This window comes from Pelophylax lessonae (assembly GCF_965119305.1).
Source record: "Pelophylax lessonae genome assembly, chromosome: 4".
Taxonomy (NCBI): domain Eukaryota; kingdom Metazoa; phylum Chordata; class Amphibia; order Anura; family Ranidae; genus Pelophylax; species Pelophylax lessonae.
Window position 1 is genome coordinate 305,667,057 of NC_138771.1, and position 20,504 is coordinate 305,687,560.

The 20,504-nt window shown below is 43.8% G+C and overlaps 1 protein-coding gene across 1 annotated transcript in view; it reads left to right on the forward strand.

The window, feature by feature from the left end:
- Positions 1 to 20,504, forward strand: part of LOC309553515 (EF-hand calcium-binding domain-containing protein 6-like) — a gene marked incomplete at both ends in the record, with an annotated part of 129,871 nt that overhangs the window by 95,649 nt on the left and 13,718 nt on the right. The window contains 3 exons of the mRNA XM_082254753.1: positions 3,229 to 3,342; positions 7,916 to 8,029; positions 16,299 to 16,475. Of these exons, the coding sequence (XP_082110879.1) occupies positions 3,229 to 3,342; positions 7,916 to 8,029; positions 16,299 to 16,475 (405 nt within the window). The remainder of the gene's footprint in view (positions 1 to 3,228; positions 3,343 to 7,915; positions 8,030 to 16,298; positions 16,476 to 20,504) is intronic.

Genomic DNA, 20,504 nt, shown 5'->3' on the forward strand with positions numbered 1-20,504 from the left:
GTATGCCGACACCAGAACGGACGATTGTTCGCCTGTCAGTACACAATTCGGCCGACAGACCGCAGTTTTGCAAGACTGGGCATGCTCAGAAAATAGAAAACACAGGGAAAGTTAACCATTACATGACATCACTTCTGCAGTCGGCGGACAAAATTCTTGTGCTGTCCTTGTGCTGTCTTTGCACTTTTCAGCAGACACCGACATCCCGGGGAGAAAAGAGGAACATTTGTAAGCCGACCATCGGTACGTGTGTACGGGGCTTAAATATTTAAGAATTTTGTTAGGAAAGAGTCAGTGTAATATCCCCACGCCTGGGTTTTTTGGAGAACTTCACCTGTGGCTTTTATTACTTTTCCCAGGTAGTGAGATGGTTATGAGCAGAACTGTGAGTGCCCAGGAAGGGAGGATTTGGCACTAACAAGTCTGGGCATGCCTGAACTGCATGATCAAGCATAGATGATAGGGGGAGTCAGCCACTGCCTTTGCCACCCTGGAATCGTGAGTGTGTCTACAGAGAGGTGCGCATAGGGTTGCCACCTCTTCCCTTTAAACCAGGACACATATTATTTACACAGGTTCTGATGCTAAAATAATGCACATCAGGCACTAAGTGAGTTTAATTACCACTTTAATCAGCCACAGAACCTGTGTAATTATTGTGTGTCCTTGTTTAAAGGGATGAGGTGGCAACCCCAGTTGCACAACAGTTACTGCAGAGGCTGCATGTGGAAGAAGTTTGACCCCACTGTTTGAGGAAACCGTGGCCTTTATGAGCCATGTCTGGGTTCCTTAATTCTGGTCCACCACTGCCCAAGGATTACTGCTGGGCTGGTTGCATCCAAAGAGGTGACATGGACACAGACATGGGGATTCAACTGATACCCCGTGGGAAGCTGGCTCTCTACACAGCTCAAAGCTATGAAGCCCTAGGAGTCGTCTGCGGCCAGTGCTCTGGGTTTGCCACCTCTGTATGCCCCTGGAGCTGCTATTAGAAGTTGTTCTACCGTCACTACCTGCACAGCTTATGCAATTGGACTCGGTGCATAATTTGGCCACCATGGAAGGGACCGCACCAGCCACCACTACTGCTGCTGCTGTGGAAGTGCCAGTTCCTGCTGCCATCATTGCCAGTTAGCATGCTACAGCTGGATCCAGATCTGCCTGCATCAACAGTTGCAGCTGAGGACACTGAAGGCACTTCAGTTACTAAAGGTGTTGTAGTCAGGGATTATTGTCCATGCATCACTTCCAGTCCAGTTAGTATGCCCTTTTATACCGTGGCTTTGGAAGAAGCTGGTCCTGTGTCTCACCAGTGTCAGCAACTTTCGTGAGTAAGTCAGCTGGGGAAGTGAGTGTGTCAGAGACTATAAAAAAACAGTACTCCTTATGTGCTGGCTGAGATGTGTTCTACAGAGTCTGACTCTCACATCCTCTCAGACCATTTCTTCAGCTCCTCTTCTAAAAAATCTGTGCCACCGGAATGGTGATGATCAGAAGTCAAGGATGGAGACCCTGTGTTTGAAGGCAGCCCTGCTTCAGCTAAGGTTATGTCTGAAAGGGAGCTATCTTGCAAGGGATGTGCCAACTGCCCTTAAACCCAAGGTCCCATTAGTGCAGTATCTGTGGGATGAAAAAGCTAATGTAAGTTATTTGCTAGAGCTGAGGTACGTCTGCCTCCACCACAACAGATCATGGGATCTCTATTATTATGTCATCTGAGTCTTGTGTGTCTCCTGGGAGGAGTGAACCCAGAAAATTGCTAAAGTTATTTTGGTTGCAGAGGATCGTTATTAGGAGAGTTGCAAATGCCCGCGATGCCGCGGAGAGGTGGGAAACTTCATTAACATGGTATGGTCATGTCCATTTCTTCAAAACTTATGGCGGGGGCGGTGGTTGCTGACATTAGTAAGATTAGTGGGGTGTCCCTTAATCTTGATCCCTTGATTCTCTTACTGAGGATGACAGACCCCTTGCCTACTAATACACACACTAAACTGTTTATATTTTATGCAACATACTACGCAAGGAAAACTATATTGTCTAGCTAGAAAGCACCTGACCCTCCCATGATTTCTGCATGGAATGCAATGGTAAATACCACTTTACCAATGTATAAACTGACATATTTGGGTCGCAACTGTCCTAAGAAGTTTTACAAAATTTGGTCCGCCTGGGTGATGTAATTGCCGTCACTCTCTAGGGAATGGGGCCTTCACCTATGTTTTGAGACTTTGCTGTTGTTTTGGTTCTCTTCCCTCTACAGGTGGAAAGAATCAACAAGCGAGAAAAGTGTTGTCATTAGCTGCTGTGTTTATGTCTCCCTCTGCAGTTGGTCTAGAGACCTTTCAAACAAGAAGGGTGATACTTGCTTTGCAGTACAGTGTCTGTTAGTTAGGAAATATTGTACAATGTCTATTTACTACTTCTATGTTGTTCTTGTTTCTTTGTTTTTTCTATTGAACTTGTAAAAATGTGTCTTCCCTCCTTTTTCCCTTCCCATCTGAATGTTATTGGGGCTGGCTGATACAAATTCTCTTCCCCCCAGTCTCAGGCTTAGGGATGGTGCATGTACTTTAGCTGCTATTTTCAGCCACGTCTGCCTAAAGGGGGCTGGGTGTGCTTGGGCCTGGATTTGAGACCTGTTCTTGTTCCTTCCTGGATACAGGATTGAGTCCCAGAGGAGGATCCTACTGGAGGTGACTGCAGGGCTTTTAGGCTAGAATCTCGTGAGGTAGAGCTGGTTGATTCTCCTGGACTAAAAAGATGTTGCTACTGGTGAGGTCTGCTAAAGAGCTCTAACACAGGAGTGTTATTCTCGACATAAAGGCTCTTTTCCTGTGCTGTGACAAGTGAAGAATCAGAGTTCTGCTGAAGTCCTAAGCATCTGTAACCCTAACCCTCTCTAAGATAGACAGTGAATAATAAAATCCCTTTTTGTTTCACCAAAAAGTGACTGGCTCCATCTGTCTACATGTCCCGCTGTTCTTAAGTGATCTACCCCTAAACTGAAATGTCAGCCCACCCTGTCTTTGGGGGTACCACCATGCTTCCACAAGTCAGGGGTGCTACATTATTGTTTGCTATGGTGATTTATTCATCAAAATATTTCTAAGTAGTTTATACATCTGTCAATGCTACATGTCCTTTAATTTATTTGTATAAATCAATGTAGCATCCATAGAACGTTATTATATTTTCATTATTTAAATTATATGATTGCATCATTAGGTTTAACCTGAGGAGGAAGGATGGACTGGTGGACTACATTGCATTTGTAAATAAACTGAAGAGTCGGTCAAGACTGAGCTTTATGAAAAGAATGTTGGAAGAAACTGAAGAAAGGTCTAGAAATAGCTATTTACTGTATGCTCCATGTTTAAATATCCAAAATTAGATTTCAACCCTTACTGTTAAGCCTTGTGTATTAGGGCCATCCTCTATTCCAGTCTTTCTCAACCAGGATGCTGCGGCACCCTGGGAGTTCCGCCTGAGGTTGTCAGGGGTGCCGCAGTATCCTGGTGGAGAAAGGCATGTGGATCCCACTCTTCTGTTAAACTGTACAAGGAGCTTGATCAGGAAAGTAAAAGCAGTGGATGGGGAAGGTATCTTTCCGAGTATGTGCTGTACTCTCCACCTCCCCCTACAGTGCAGTGAATGGCAGTGCCAGTACATGTAGAGTACTGCAATTTTTAAAAAGGCTTTCTGTGTGTATGTATGTGTGTGTGTGTGTGTGTGTGTGTGTGTTTATATGTGTGTGTATATATGTGTTTATATGGGAGTGTATTTATGTGTGTGTTTACATGCGTGTGTTGTGTATGCATGTTATTTTAATCCTGACACCTAATCCTGTATGATCAGAACTGTTTTATTGGGGCTCGTTCATAATAGCGGCAAGGACAGCTGCTCCTCTAAATTTGACAGGTGGTGAAGAGGCAATATGTCGCCTCATCAATGCCTGTTTTAACCTCCTAAATACAGCATCACCGTGGTGCAATGGTGATAAAAATGTAGCTCAACCACATGGCTTTACTGTCACCCAACCTCACATGAAAGAGAGCCCTTGGTTCATGTCTGTGCGGGTGCGTGCTGCATGTAGTGCAGCCTATTCATTTCAATGGGCTGCCATATTCACAAAAATGCAGGGAAAGAGGTCCTCGACCCTTTTTTTAAAATTGCGCTGCACCAAAAACGCACTAAAATTGTGTGTGTGGGTACTAATAGGAATTAATGACACCCCTGCATGTCTGCTAAAGAGCAGCTCGGTTGTCCGCATGTCAGGAACACTCCTGGTTTTCAAGGGTGCTGACTAGAAAAAGGTTGAGAAATACTTGTCTGTTCTCTAAAGAAGAATTAAATCCAGAATAGTCTCAGCAGGTTTGGCACTGAAGTCTTCATCAGAACTTTTTCTCAATATGCTTGCTTTCAGCTTAATAAAGATTCTTGTTCTATCCATAGAGGTTTTTACAATGTGCTGCCATAAGCATTTGGCTTTTAACATTTAATCACTTACAGTCCGCTTTAACATAAGGCTCGGTTCACATTTATGCGATGCGGGAAGGCTGCGAATTCGCAGCCTGTTCCCGCATCGCACACGCACCCCCGGCAGTTCACACTGCCATATGCGATACGCTGGGGGTGTCAATGTAATCTTAACGACACCCCCAGTTTGATCGCATATCGCAGTGCGATCGTGCAGTTCGCACAGGAGCGGATCGCACAAGTGTGAACCGCTGTGCGATCCGATCCTGATGCGGCTGCAAAAATGCCTCCTGTGCGTGTTTGCTCCGGGTGCGATGCGAATTTAGCCATACAAACTGTATGGCTAAACTCGCACCGCACAGCTGATCGCATGTAATGTCGGAGCAGTGCGCTCCGACATTACATGCGAACCCGGCACTCGCAGAAGTGTGAACCGGGGCTCAAAGTGGTCCCAGCCACGGGATCACTTTTATGGGCTGCAGGAGAGGTGCCCCCACCCACTGTTTCCCCGCCGTCGATAGCAGGGAAAATGATCCAATTCTCTGTGCGCATGGGCAAAATGGCCCCCACTCGACTCCCTTGGAGGACCAGAGCGACATCAAACGTCACTTCTGCCTAAGAGTGCCTTTTTTTTTTTCATGTAAAAAAATGACTTTTTTTTTTTTTTCTATTGCTTTTCAGTGTAAATGTGAGATCTGAGGTCTTTTTGACCCAAGATCTTACATTAAAGATGCCCTGTCCTGCTCATTTCTTTTACAAGGGATGTTTACATTCCTTGTAATGGAAATAAAAGTGATCAAAAAACATTTTTTTTAAATGGACAGTCTAAAAATAAAAAGCAAAATAGATAAGAAAACAAAAAGTTTAAGCGTCCTGTCCCTCTGCGCTCGCACGCAATAGCGAACGTATAGACAAGTACATACACTACATATGTAAACGGTGTTCAAACCACACATGTGAAGCATTGCTGAGATTGTTAGAGTGAGGACAATAATTCTAGCCCTAGACCCCCTCTGCAACTCTAAACTGGTAACCTTTAGAAATTTTTAAAGCATCGCCTATGGAGATTTTTAAGTACCAAAGTTTGTCGCCATTCCACGAGTGTGCGCAATTTTAAAGCATGACATGTTAGGTATTAATTTACTCAGCATAACATCATATTTCACATTATAGAAAAATTGGGCTAACTTTACTGTTTTCTTATTTTTTTAATTTAAAAAACTGTATTTTTTTCAAAGAAATTGTGTTTGTAAGACCGCTGCGCAAAAACGCTGTGACATAAAGTATTACAATGATCTTAATTTTATTCTCTAGGGTCTCTACTAAAAAAAAAAATATATATATATATATATATATACAGTGGGTACGGAAAGTATTCAGACCCCCTTAAATTTTTCACTCTTTGTTATATTGCAGCCATTTGCTAAAATCATTTAGGTTCATTCTTCTTCCTCATGAATGTACACATAGCACCCCATACTGACAGAAAAACACAGAATTGTTGACATTGTTGCAGATTTATTAAAAAAGAAAAACTGAAATATCACATGGTCCTAAGTATTCAGACCCTTTGCTCAGTATTTAGTAGAAGCCCCCTTTTGATCTAATACAGCCAGGAGTCTTTTTGGGAAAGATGCAACAAGTCTTTCACACCCGGATTTGGGGATCCTCTGCCATTCCTCCTTGCAGATCCTCTCCAGTTCTGTCAGGTTGGATGGTTGGTGGACAGCCATTTTTAGGTCTCTCCAGAGATGCTCAATTGGGTTTAAGTCAGGGCTCTGGCTGGGCCATTCAAGAACAGTCACGGAGTTGTTGTGAAGCCACTCCTTCGTTATTTTAGCTGTGTGCGTGCTTAGGGTCATTGTCTTGTTGGAAGGTAAACCTTCGGCCCAGTTTGAGGTCCAGAGCACTCTGGAGAAGGTTTTTGTCCAGGATATCCCTGTACTTGGCCGCATTCATCTTTCCCTCGATTGCAACCAGTCGTCCTGTCCCTGCAGCTGAAAAACACCCCCACAGCATGATGCTGCCACCACCATGTTTCACTGTTGGGACTGTATTGGACAGGTGATGAGCAGTGCCTGGTTTTCTCCACACATACCGCTTAGAATTAAGGCCAAAAAGTTCTATTTTGGTCTCATTAGACCAGAGAATCTTATTTCTCACCATCTTGGAGTCCTTCAGGTGTTTTTTAGCCAATTCCATGCGGGCTTTCATGTGTCTTACACTGAGGAGAGGCTTCCGTCGGGCCACTCTGCCATAAAGCCCCGACTGGTGGAGGGCTGCAGTGATGGTTGACTTTCTACAACTTTCTCCCATCTCCTGACTGCATCTCTGGAGCTCAGCCACAGTGATCTTTGGGTTCTTCTTTACCTCTCTCACCAAGGCTCTTCTCCCCCCGATAGCTCAGTTTGGCCGGACGGCCAGCTCTAGGAAGGGTTCTGGTTGTCCCAAACGTATTCCATTTGAGGATTATGGAGGCCACTGTGCTCTTAGGAACCTTAAGTGCAGCAGAAATCTTTTTGTAACCTTGGCCAGATCTGTGCCTTGCCACAATTCTGTCTCTGAGCTCTTCAGGCAGTTCCTTTGACCTCATGATTCTCATTTGCTCTGACATGCATTGTGATCTGGAAGGTCTTATATAGACAGGTGTGTGGCTTTCCTAATCAAGTCCAATCAGTATAATCAAACACAGCTGGACTCAAATGAAGGTGTAGAACCATCTCAAGGATGATCAGAAGAAATGGAAAGCACCTGAGTTAAATATATGAGTGTCACAGCAAAGGGTCTGAATTCTTAGGACCATGTGATATTTCAGTTTTTCTTTTTTAATAAATCTGCAACAATGTCAACAATTCTGTATTTTTCTGTCAGTATGGGGTGCTATGTGTACATTCATGAGGAAGAAGAATGAACTTAAATGATTTTAGCAAATGGCTGCAATATAACAAAGAGTGAAAAATTTAAGGGGGTCTGAATGCTTTCCGTACCCACTGTATATATATATATATATATATATATATATATATATATATATATATATATATAATGTTTGGGGGTTCTAAGCAATTTTCCAGCAAAAAATACAGATTTTAAATTGTAAACAAGTGTCAGAAACAGGCCTGGTCCTTAATTTGTTAAAAAAAAACATAACTTGCAGGTTTTAGGCGATATTTGTTTTGTGCTATATAAATGACTGAAAAAAACACACAGCACATCCATACAAACAAAAAAGACTAGCTGTTTGACCACAGGCCTGTGCTGGTACCACCAGTGTCCTCCACATTCTGGCAGATTACGCAGTGCTGGCCATGTTCCACTCACATCCATAGATTAGAACTTTAAAAATTACATTACATTTAACATTTACAAAACACCTGCAGGTGTATATTTGCAGCAAAGCCAACTAATGCTTGTTACATTGCTTTTATATTCCTAGACAGAAAATTGACACAAGTGAGCCTTCCAGGGAAGGTTTATCAGCCATGGAAGCAGAAAGACAACTTTTCCACTTATGCCAAGGTCCTTTTATTCAGTTACTTGTGAGTTTTAAGTAAGTATTTATTTGTAAGGTATTTTTCCTGATAGTGCTTTATATACAGTATGTAGCATCCCCTTACCCCCAGTTGTCTCAGTGGGCTAACATTTTAAACCGCAGAACAGAATCCTTGAATCCTTGTGAGGTGGAAGAAATTTGGTACACACCTCTCAACTTTTAAACTTTTTAAATTAGGAATAAGGGACATGATATGTGATGTGCTCTGTGTGCCACAGTGAATATGAGTGTGGCTAAGTTGCCCTGAATATCGAGCATGGCCTAAAGAAGCACGGTTAAAGTCTATGGTATACACATGGCATAGAAAAGGATCTCCAAACTACGGCCCTCCAGCAGTTGCAAAACTACACGTCCCATGAGGCATTGTTTGAACTTCGGAATGAGGGACACTGAAAGAGGAACAAAACCTGTGGCGAATTGTGGGTGTGGCCAATTGCTTAGCAGTGGGAGGGGCTTAAGGGATAGGGTAAACAAAACCCAGACTTCCTAGTACTCATAAAATATGCTTTGATTGCTCAGCCTACCTTAAAGAAGAACTTCATTAAAATAGTGAGAGACTGCATAGCAACCAGCAACTGTTGAGACAATAAATACTTTGGTGAGAAGTATATAATGTACCATATTGTGTATATAGTGCAGGAGAGTGTAATGTACAGAATGCAGGAGACAGGAGTATGTAATGTATAAAATGCAAGAGACGGCAGAGTGTAATGTACAGGGACAGGAGTGTGTAATGTACAGAATGCAGGAGACAGGAGTATGTAATGTACAGAATGCAGGAGACAGGAGTATGTAATGTACAGAGTACATGGGACAGGAGTGTGTAATGTACAGAATGCAGGAGACAGGAGTATGTAATGTACAGAATGCAGGAGACAGGAGTATGTAATGTACAGAGTACATGGGACAGGAGTGTGTAATGTACAGAATGCAGGGGTCGGACTCTGCACCATCCACCCTCCAGCTCTATCCACCCTAAATGCCCATCCCAGCTCCATCCACCCCCCAGCTCTATACACCCCAAATGCCCACCCCAGCTCCATCCACCCCCCCCCAGCCCACCCCAGCTCCATCCCCCCCAGCTCTATACACCCCAAATGCCCACCCCAGCTCCATCCACCCCCTCACCAGCTCTATACAACCCAAATGCCCACCCCAGCTCCATAACCCCCCCAGCTCCATACACCCCAAATGCCCACCCTAGCTCCATACACCCCTCTAGCTCCATCCCTCCCCCAGCTCCATCCACCCCCCTAGCTACACCCCTCCCCCCCTCAGCTATATTCACCCCCTTCCCAGCCTCCCAACCCAGCTCTATCCATTCCAAACACCCACCCCAGCTCCATATACCCCAAATGCCTAACAAAGCTCCATCTCCCCCCCAGCTCCATACACACCAAATGCCCACCTTAGCTCCCTACACCCCCCAGCTCCATCCACCCCCCCCCCAGCTCCATCCACCCCAAATGCCCACCCCAGCTCCATACATCCCTCCCCAAGCTCCATCCACCCCCTTACCAACCTCCCTTCCCAGCTCTATCCATCCCAAACACCCTGCCCAGCTCCATATACCCCAAATACCCAACAAAGCTCCATCTACCCCCCAGCTCCATACACCCCCCTGGCTAAATACCTCCCCCAGGTCCATCCACCCCCCAGCTACATCCCTCCCCCAGCTCTATCCACCCCAAATGCCCACCCCAGCTCCATATACCCCCCGGTCCATCCACCCCCCCCAGCTACATCCCTCCCCCAGCTCCATCCACCCCAAATGCCCACCCCAGCTCCATACTACCCCCCTGGCAAAATCCCTCCCCCAGGTCCATCAGCCACCCCCCAGCTCCATCTCTCCCCCAGCTACATCCACCCCAAATGCCCATACCAGCTCCATCTCTCCCCCAGCTACATCCACCCCAAATGCCCACCCCAGCTCCATACACCCCCCGGCTAAATCCCTCCCCCAGGTCCGTCCATCCCCAGGTCCATCCATCCCCCCCAGGTCCATACAACCCCCCCTCACCAAAATCCTTCCCCCAGATCCATCCATCCCCCCAGGTCCATCCATCCCCCCCAGCTCCATACAACCACCCAGGTCCATCCCCCAGGTCCATCCATCCCCCCAGGTCCATCCATCCCCACCAGCTACATCCACCCCAGCTCCATACAACCCCCCCCCCCCCCGCTAAATCCCTCTCCCAGGTCCATCCACCCCCCCCCCCCAGGTCCATACAACCCCCCCGGCTAAATCCCTCCCCCAGGTCCATCCATCCCCCCAGGTCCATCCATCCCCCCAGCTACATCTACCCCAGCACCATACAACCCCCCCGGCTAAATCCCTCCCCTAGGTCCATCCCCTCCCCCCCCCCTAGCTACATTCTACCTCTTCCCATGCTTGAAATCGTGTCAGACCTCAGATCAGAGGACCGTTGTAGCAGCTTGCTCCCCGGCTCCTCCTCTGTGTACAGGAAAACACAGGAAGGAGGAGGGGCGAGCTCAGTGCACTCCGCTCTCTCTCTCTGCATGTTACAGGCAGCTGAGAAGAGAGAGCGGCTGCTGTACTATTGCTTGCGGCGGTGCAGGAACCAAGCCGCACAGCCATTCCGGGACTCAGCCCTGATTCGCCGGGACCCTGGGACACGGACCATTTTCCGGGACAATCCCGGCGAATCAGGGACGGTTGGGGGTATGGACTAGGCATGATGGGAATTGTAGTTTCTGAACAACTGGAAGGCCATAGTTTGGAGACACATGGTATAGATGGTGCATGAGAGTCTCACATAAATCTAAAGGATCAATAAAAAAAAGTTGTCCCACCTATGTACATGCAGATCCAGAGTGACAGAGTACAGTGCATGCTGTACCACATGTGTACAGTATACAGATAAAGTCAGATTTCAGCGCTGTCGCACTTTGAATGACATTTGTGTAGTCATGAACGCTATACCCAAACTACATTTTTACCATTTTGTCACACAAATAGAGCTTTCACTTGGTGGTATTTATTCACCACTGGGTTTTTTTTTATTTTTTTCTAAATAAAAAAAGACTGAAAATTAAAAAAAAAAAAAAAAACAATTTTTTTTTTGCTTCTGTTATAAAATTTTGCATATAAAAAATCTTTCTTAATAAGTTGAGGCTGAAATCTATACTACTACTTTTCTTTGGTGGAAATAACCCAAATCAGTGTATATTATTTAGCCTGTAGGAAGTTAAAGAGTCCACAAACTAAAATCAATCAATCCTCATGTACTGACACATTCTTAATTCTTGAGGCCCGAAAATGTAAGGACAATTTAAATACACCCCAAATGACCCCTTTTTGGAAAGTAGACAGTCTAAGGTTTTTAGTAAGAAGCATGGAGAGTTTTTTGAAGGAAGTTGTAATTTTTTTTTGCAATTTTTTGGAAAATAAAGAAATTAAAAAAAAAAAATGTACTATTTTTTTTTTTTTTACATACTGTCGCCAGTGCAGTACAGCTTCATCGTATAACTGGTGTTGCGGTGATCAGAGATACTGACTGGTGACAGTATGTAAAAAAGAAAAAAAAAGTAACATTTTTTTCAATTTTTACATTTTTTTCTTCCTTTTTATTACATTTGTAAGTTTTTTATGATTTTTTTTTCATACTGTGGTCAGAGTAATATAGTGTTACAATAGTAACACTGTACTACTCTGGGGAGATGATCAGGATTTTTTTTTTTTTTTTTACACACTAGGATTGCTTATAATAATAATAAATATCACTACTATAAACAACCATTTTTTCTGAATGAAATCCATTTATGTCGTCTGTACTATTGTGATTAGCTGTGCTTGACCACAGCTAATCACATGGTACAGATGGGCTGTGATTGGACCTGTCTATACCATGTGATCACTGTGACCAATCATAGAGATCACAATAGTACACAATGATGGCATACTGTATATGGAAGCCATCCATTGTGTACAATTTTCATGTGATCTGCTGTGATTGGTCACATGGTACCAGCAGCGACTTGGTACACTGATCTGTCATCTGTGTCCGGTGGGCACAGCGGGTGACAGATCATGCCATAGTGCGGCCCGTGGGGCGCACGCGATTTAACATCCCTGGGAGGATATCATATGATGTCAACCCAGAGTGGCAAAACTGTAACTAGAAGAACAGAGTTACATTTTCTGTCACTTTTTGGTTATCCTGTGCCAAAATTCTCTCTTCTTAATGTTACTAAACATTACACAGAACATTGAAATGCAATTGATTTAGTAAATATAAACATCTAAATACCTTTTCTCATCAGCAGTATATAGCATTCTTGTACCAAAGCTTGTAAGAGAAGTATTCACACTGCACTGGCTGTCCTATCAGGATGCAGGACCCCTCCCCCTCTATCTGGACAGTGCTAATTGGCCCTGTGCTGACCACATGCACTCTCACAAGAAAAAAAAAACCCTCTAGCAATACATACCAAACTGAGCATGTGCAGACTGACTCCACTAACTCTGTTTTATCCAGACATGTTTTGGGGCAAGAAGGGGAGGATCTTTGCATACAGGATCAAACAGCCTTTTTACACAATACAGAAGATTAACCCCTTAGGTTCCACAGTGAGTATAGCATGCTTTACTGCATATACACACTGATTTTACTGTTGTGGGTCTATTGTGCCCTAACTGCTTCCAGTCCGGCTGTCATTTTACATTAGGCTGGATGGGAAGCAGTTAAGGCACAATAAGCTTAAGGGGCGAGGATTATGGCACAGGACAACCAAAAAGTGACAACAAATGTAACTCTGTTCTTCTAGTTACAGTTAGTACACAAATAAGGGTCTTTAAGCTGAATCTGTAAATCTCTACTCTTCAGACATTAAAACACCATCAGGTTGCACAAGTTTCTTTAGGCCTCAACACTCACAGAATGTTCTTCTATCTCTCCTAGATGCCTTTCCTCCTGGCAGCAGGGTTTTGGCATTAAAGACGCTTGTAAATGTGTTGATGTAACTTGTTTAGGCACGTCAAACGCTTGGGCATTAATTAATTTCATTAGCCAAAATAATAATTTATTCTGGTCATTGAAAGAATTAGCGAACAAAGTACTAGACGTGCCTGGTGTTAATGCACGTTTAGACCGGTTTACATGCGCAATCGTTTTTTCTGTCAAAACCCCGCTGTTCCTGGACGCAATGGCTGTGGGTTTTTTTTTCTAAACTCTTCTAAATGCCTCTTTGTTCATGGACACATAGGCCACTCTTGGGCAAGGTCCATACAGACAGCTATTTTCCTGCTCTACTTGTTCTAGATTTACCCTACAGCAAGACAGTGTATAACCTTTCTGGCCCCTGAAACACAGGCCCATTGTTCGCTTCCCCATCCCAGGTAGCATGCGTGGGAGGCAGAGAACTCCAGTACAGCTTCCTGTACCTGGCAACAGTCCAGGAGGCTGGAAGGTCACAGCAAATATTTATATCCTCCCCCAGCATGCACCACTGCAAATAATAAGTATTTTTCTAGCTTATGAGTAAAGAGACCTCAGTCATAGGCTAATTGGGTTTTTAATTGATAAACTTCCTGACCTGTTGGGCCTGTCATAGAACTGTTTTCAGGTTCGTAAAGACTGTATACAACGGAAACCGCTGTAGAGAAATTTTTTCAAAAGAAACCGGTTTAGTTAATTAATCAAAAAATCTCTCTGCATTGTGGTAAGATGGCCACTGTCACAAACAAGCAGTAGACCCAATTAATAGAAGTGATGTAAAAAAATAGGTGTAGCACCAAAAGTAAAGTGAACAAAAGTCCTTAGTTAGATTAATAAATGTAGTCCTCCATAATAGGAACAGAAAAACTTAAAGCGGAGTTCCACCCAAAAGTGGAACTTCCACTCTTTTGCTTCCTCCTTCCCTCAGGTGCCACATTTGGCAGGTACCCTTCCCTACTTTCGCGATGCGGCGCCGCTGGGCTGTCCCTCGGAAGTTTGTCCCCTTCCCCCACCGACAAGCCAATAGGAATGCACAGCGTGATTCGCGTATGCGCAGTAAGGACCCACCCGTGAAGCCGCAAGGCTTCTCTGCCGGGTTCCCTTACCAGCAGTGGAGGCGGCAGCACCTGACAGCCGACGGAAACATCGGCTGTGGTGCCGACATCGCTGGACTCCACGACAGGTAAGTGTCCTAATATTAAAAGTCAGCAGCTACAGTATGTGTAGCTGCTGACTTTTAATTTTTGGAGGGGGTGGAGGGGAGGCGGAACTCCGCTTTAATAAGAAAGTCCAGTGAAGCAGTAGAGACACATTGAAAAGTCCAGTGCAGCAATGAAGTGAAACAAAACTCCAACAACTCCTGAAGTGAACACGTAATTTCAAACTCAGTGCTCAGAGAGCAGCCACTGAATCCCAGTGAAGTGAACACTCACCAGAAATGGTGGCTGCCATTACAGCAGCATGCATGCCTTTAATGTGTATCTGTCATCCAGTGAGGGATATACCCAGTAAGCTCGCCCAGCGACACTCCTTATCAGGGTTATGCTATGATAAATAAAGCTCACCAGGAAGAAGTAATCCTTATAGTATAGTATTTTTAATCTGGATGCATGCACACATATAAAAACAATAAAAGTAGCATAAAACCGTTACATATGAAGCCACTGCTGACCCAGAATCAAGCAACGGCGAGAAGTCAGCACTAGTCGTCAGGCTGTTTTATGGACCTTGCTTTGTGCACTGGTCAAAATCATTTGGTTGAAGGGGGATTATGGTGTGGGGTTGTTTTTCAGTGAAGGGAACACTTAAGGCGTCAGCATACCAAGACATTTTGGAAAATGTGATGCTCCCAACTTTGTGGGAACAGTTTGGGAATGGCCCCTTCCTGTTCCAACATGACTTTGCATCAGTGCACAAAGCAAAGTCCATAAAGACGCGGATGAGCAAGTTTGGGGTGGAGGAACTTGACTGGCCTGCACCGAGTCTTGACCTCAACCCGCTAGAACACCTTGGGCATGAATTAGAGCACAGACTGCGAGACAGGCCTTATCTCCAACATCAGTGCCTGACCTCACAAATGTGTTTCTGGAAGAATGGTCAAACATTCCCATAGACACACTTATAAACCTTGTGGAGAGCCTTCCCAGAAGAGTTGAAGCTGTTATAAAGGGCAGGCCAACTCAATATTGAACCCTACAGACTAAGACTTGGATGCCATTAAAGTTCATGCACATTTAAATTGTATTATCAATACTTTTGACAATATATTGTATATGCTGGATGTGTAGCATGCCTATATCCTTGCTAAAATATGAAGAGAAGAATTAAGTTTTCTGAAGGGGACTCTTAAAGTGGAACTTCACTCTCCCAATCAATATTGATTATTTTTAATTCTCATGCTGCTAGCATTAGTAAATAGATAGGAAAAAGCATTTACTTGTTTTAAACTTTTTTTTTTTTACATTTCTTCAGTTACTTCCTGGTTTCCTGCCTAGGCAAATGATGTCATACATCCCAGGGGTCTTTAGGAGGGAAGGAGAGGAGAAGGGGTTTTCTCAGCTAAGAACAATCTCCTGCATGCATACTTGAGCTAAAGGCAGGAAGTAAATGCTACATGAATCATTTGCCCTTACTCAAGATGGCCACAACCAGAAATGCGGGGGGGGGGGGGGTTAAAGTGATTTCTCACCAAAATAAAGCATGGAGACATGGATGGATGGGGGAGTTTGCTTTGAATATTAAAAAATGAATGATATTATTATTATTATTATTATATAGTATTTATATAGCGCCGATAGTTTACGCAGCGCTTTACAACTTGAGGGCAGATATAGTGTTTTTGGTTTGCAGTGCTCAGATGCAGTCAAGATCAGCTTTAAGGATCCTGTTATTGTATTGATTTATATATACTCTGTTGGACTTGTCATCTGTTTCTGGTATCCAATAAATGCTATGCTCTCAGGAAAAGAACAAAGGTTGCCTGGAATTTACTTGAAGGTTGCTTTCTACACTGGCTTCCTGTCTATACAATAGTAATGTATTAATTATTATTCATTAATATTAACAACAATAAGTTATCAGATGAAAAACAGGGAAAGCAATCTTCTGGTGAAAGTGGTCAAACTACTCAGTTCCCACTCTAATACATTTGCCTGTTTACATTGTTCAGATCTCTTTTCTGCAAGAGAAAAAGCATGTCAGCTATAACCACTCTATATACCTGTCGCTTTCTGTAATGAATATCTCCATTTTCTGTGCAAATGCAGACGTTTCAGTAATCTCTTCCCTTGATATTGCTTACTACTTAGTAAAGCCGATATTCTCGGAAATGGCAATGTCAGTCAAGAAGAGTTCAAAGAAATCATTGAGAACACAATACAAGTTCATCTGACACCAGCACACATTAAGAGCTTTGTCACGCTCCTTGGAAACCAAGAGTCCAACTGCATCTCATTTATGAACTTCATTGCTTTACTTCAAGACAGGTATCTCTATTTAATAAATCAACTGTAATTTATTTATTGGTCAACTATAAGGAAAATAAAGTTTAATATTGATAAATGTTAAGGTATGCACGTGGGGACAAAAAATATGCATGTATCATACACAGGTCCACTAATAAGGAAGTACAACGGGCCCTCATGTACTGGGCCCAGGCCCAATCAGTTCAACAAGGCCCAGGCACATGCCAAGCAAGAGGGCTGGCTGTACTGCAATACTCCAGACACTGATCCTCTTGTGCCTCTCCCTGCAGCGCTGCCAGCGTCTGCTCCTCTTACTCACTTTTACAGCGCTGTAGGGGGATCGGTTCTAATATCTGTCCTTCCCCACCCCCTGCTGTCTGGGAACCCTTGTGTGACCCTCGAACACCTGCTGTCCGAGACCCTCTGTGTGCCCCTTCTGCCCGCTGTGCTGACAGCTTCCCTCCTCTCCTGTCCTGCAAGCAGCTGCTGTGAGCACACAGGGGGATTGTTTCAGGATGGAGAGCAGGGGAAGGGGCTGGTAAATATGACATACGGTATTTACCAGCCCCTTGCTTTCCTGAATGACCACAGTGAATGATCAGTACCGATCGCTCCTGTGTTCATTCATCACTGAAGCATAGTGTACTGTGTCTACCATGTTTAAGACTGTGAATGAATAGGAAGCCTCAGAGCACTTCCTATTCATTCATCTTTGCAGCTGAGGCTGCAGAGAAGGGGACTGACATATCTATGTAGTCAGTCCCTTTCTCAGTCTCAAATGTGAGATATCAGGGGTCTGTTTAAACCCTTGATATTTCACCAAAACTCCCAAACAGGGCAGTTAAAACATTAAAAAAAAATCTTAAAAATAATTTAAAAAAATTAAGGACTCTTTTACATTTAGTTGCATTTGTGTCCACTAATAAAGATTTTAGTGCATTTTTAGCAAAAATATAATTTGATATTTTCAGGGGGGCATTGTCAGGTAGGCTGTACAGGCTCCTGTGATTTCAACCAGCAGCCATGATCATAAATTTTACAGGGAGTACAATGTGATGAACTAATGTTGGAAAAGGATCTGAGTTTTGTTTCATTATAGCTTTATAGTGTAGCTTAAACCAGGACCAAGAAAAGTATATACTGCAATTAACCTGCATTTAGATCAGATGGCTGAAATAGTTTTCATTTTAAGAGTTTTTTAAAATTTAAAACTATTTCACTCTGCCGTGCAGCGGTTTGGCAACAGCATGGGTACAGCGCAGTGTACCCTCAGTTTTCATGCTGGGTACTCTTGTGTTCCTATAGACTTCTATTATACCCCGTGTTTTTGGAGAGATTTCTGAAAGTGCAACAAAATCACTGCAAGCTGCATCTTTGGTGCACTTTCAGAAAATGAAGGACATAATATTATGTAGTTGGTAGCGCTCTCCCCTCAATAGCCACAGAGTATTCTGAGTACCTTGTTCATTACTGAGCCCTGAGCAGAATGTTGCCCTGCTGACACACCTGGCTGTCACACAAAGGATAAACTTGTACACACTAATGAGATAAATGTTTAGCTTGTATTAAAGTCACAGAAATGGCGAAACAGGCAAAAGGAACAATTCAAAGGAAGTCTTTCAAATGGAAAAACACACACAGAAAAAAAAGACAATGTAACACAATACAGTACTACTTTAAGCTACTCCCACCCATCCTGCAGGACTGAAGATTTAAATGTGAGCTCCCAAACTGAGAGATTTTCCCCAAGTGAGCAAAAGCGATGAGAAAGAAACAACAAACACTGGTCTAGCTCACTAGCGGGCTCTCAGTGAAAAAAGTCAAGGTTTAACTCTCAGGAATTTAGGCAAGTAAATTCTTAGCAGATACCCCAAAAACTCTTGTGCTGGTTAGTTGGGGCCCTTATGTTGGTGCACAATAGAGATGTAGTCTCCTTGAAGAAAACTGAATTGCCCAAAGGATGGTAAAATGGAAAACAGAGTTCCCATTTAATAAACACTGGTAGGGTGAAGAGTCACTTTAAGGATGTCAGATTATGGGGTAGTATCACTTTATGGATGTCAGATTAAGGTGAAGTATCATTTTAAGGATATCAGATAGCAACAGTACTTATTTTGGAAGGAAGAAGGGGAAACAGATTTTGGCTGGAGTATGTACCTTTAAAGGGAAATCATCTTATTTCTTCCTTGGATAGCTCAAGTCTGAAGTGGGGTGTGTATAGAATTCCTGCCTAGGAGGGAAACAAAAAGGTGAATTCTGGTATCCTGCAGGCAGTGTTGATAAAGGCAGTAAGGAGGGTAAACTGCTACACTGGATGGGTTAAAGCATCTGTGCCTAAAGATATAGACCTGTACTGTAAACTGTTCTAGCCTCTGGCTGTGAAAGTGGCGATGAACCAGTTTGTCTGCCCGCAGGTTCGCTACCTGCCTCCTCAGGATGATCACCCTCTGGTGGCTTTTGTGACTTCCTGGCTTGGCCTGATCTCGCCTAGGCCTGCGTGGATCTACTCCGCTTCCACTCTCACGTTCGACCTGCAACACAGTCTCTCCCATCTATCTACCCCTGTGATCCTGGGCTTTTCCCCTTTTTAAATGCCCCCCCCCCCTTTTCCAGTCCTTATGGGCAGTGTAGTCCAACTCCAGCTAATCTGTATAAAAGAATCCTACTTACAGCATACAAGTCGCAGAGCCCCCTGCATTTCTGTATGGGTTGTGTGGTAACACTGCCATGCTCTGGCAAAATAACAGTTTTACATAACATTAACATTGCACAATGTTACAAGTCTATGGGAAACAGCGAGTAACCCACATGAAAACTATGGGTACACTGTGCTGCAGTGTGAAGGGGGCCTTGTATTCACCTGGTTATCCTGCCAGTAACACATGTGCTGTCTGTTTACTACTTCCTTGCTTTCCCTATCACCCTAAGCTGCTGGTTTCAAAGCCTTGCTTCTGCCTTTACTCAACTTCCCAAACATTTTGCAGGATATTTAATAATGTAGGATTATGAGAAAGCCTTCCAGGGTATTGCCCAAGCAAGAGAGCTTAGTAAAAAAAAAATTGCTAACATTTTGAACCATTGGGCAATAACGATGAAAGCAATATCCAGGGCTGGCCCAAGACATTGTGCTGCCTGGGTCCAAGAATGAAATGCTGCACCCCCCCCCCCCCCCAAAATAAAATCACGCCAAACAAAAGGCCGCCACATCCATTATTTTATATAAATATACCCTTTCGAAAATATTATGTATACTGTTATCTTCTTCCATAACTCCTTACCGGACCAGACTGGTCCACCAAACACCCATTCTCTGTCCTCAGTCCTTCTGTCACTTCTGTGTCTGCAGTGCCCACAGCCCTAGAAGATCCAGCCTGCCCGGCTTGAGATGGAGTGCACTAATGTTTGATGTAATTGAGCACACCACAATCACATGAGGGACATTGCCAGAAGGAGACACTTCGCCTCCTCATACTCAGTTTGAACTATGGGCATCAGTATGAGATGGAGAAATGCCACCTGAAACATGCCGCAAACTGATGACACAAAACTGCTGTAAAAACAAAACTTGGAAGTCAGTTTGATGCCCGTCTGCCGTCTCCAAGTGCTGCCTGGGTCCAATGGACCAGCCCTGGCAATATCAGAGAATACTTATGCACGTGTAGCACCACCCCCGCAGGAGCTGCTGATTATATTATTGGGTCTACACCCTGCCTAACAACCCAATCAAATTGGCTCGATCCCTCCTCAGGCACAACTGACCCAGAATAGGACTGGACTATCAAATAGATACACAGGTTGGAATACAATACTTCACTATGCAACAATACCTTGTTACCTTCTTGAATAGTAGTCCTTCTGGGTGACACAATGGAACAACGCACAAGATTGTAATTAACCAAACTTAGTTTACTATGTATCAAATTGAATAGGGGAGATACAATACAATACAATACAAGTCCATAAAAGGTTATTTAAAACAGCTTTAAAAAAGTAAAAGAATACCCCCACACTCCTCCTGCATTAAGGCTAGACACAGTACCAGGTAGGTGG